The sequence below is a fragment of the Egretta garzetta genome, unplaced genomic scaffold (assembly GCF_000687185.1).
Source record: "Egretta garzetta isolate BGI_Z169 unplaced genomic scaffold, ASM68718v1 scaffold737, whole genome shotgun sequence".
Lineage (NCBI taxonomy): Eukaryota > Metazoa > Chordata > Aves > Pelecaniformes > Ardeidae > Egretta > Egretta garzetta.
In genome coordinates this window covers 118,178-118,808 of record NW_009260195.1, presented here as the reverse complement: position 1 = coordinate 118,808, position 631 = coordinate 118,178, and the positions used below count along the sequence as shown (strand labels likewise).

Below are 631 nucleotides of genomic sequence, written 5' to 3'. Positions count from 1 at the left end.
CTGTGGACGCAAACGGGGTGGCCTCCACAGCTACGGGGCCAGTGCGGGTCAGTGCATCCAAGCCAGGCTTACCCAGTTCGCAGGATTTCCCCGTCCAGCCGAGCGCACAGGCACAGGAGCCGTCGGCCGCATTGCACAGCCCCCCGTTGCGGCAGGAGCAGGGCTGCTGGCACCCTGCCCCGTACCGGTGTTTCTCACAGCCTGCGGGACAAGGGGGGGGCAGTGGGTGCACGGACGGTGGCGCGGTTCAGGCAGGAGCACCCACGCACAGGCAGAGCTCGTGGGGCGAGGAAATCGGTTCCCGCTCGGGACCTTTACCAACCCCCTGCCCAAAATGCCCAAAATGCCCGCACGGCCCTGCGGCTGACATTCACCTTGCTCACAGGTGGGGCCAGTCCTTCCCGGTGGGCAAAGGCAGTCTCCGGTGACGGGGTGACAGGTAGCGCCGTCCCCGCAGGAGCACACGCGCGCGCAGTCCGTGCCGTAGCGGCCAGCGGGACATCCTGGCGGGAGGAAGACCTTGAGCTGCCTCGGTCACGCCGGGCTGCGCTCGGGGGCTGGGGAGGAAGGACTTTGTGATGGCACACGGGCAACGCAACGGGGCACGAGGGGAGGCAGAGGGGGCTGGCAG

General features: G+C 68.6%; 1 protein-coding gene across 1 annotated transcript in view; it reads right to left on the bottom strand.

Annotated features, from left to right (window-relative positions):
* MEGF6 (multiple EGF like domains 6) overlaps positions 1-631 on the bottom strand; it is a 117,524-nt gene that overhangs the window by 1,764 nt on the left and 115,129 nt on the right. Inside the window, exons 27-28 of the mRNA XM_035897589.1 lie at positions 375-530; positions 73-201 (exon numbers count right to left, since the gene is read on the bottom strand). Coding sequence (XP_035753482.1) covers positions 73-201; positions 375-530 — 285 coding nt within the window. The remainder of the gene's footprint in view (positions 1-72; positions 202-374; positions 531-631) is intronic.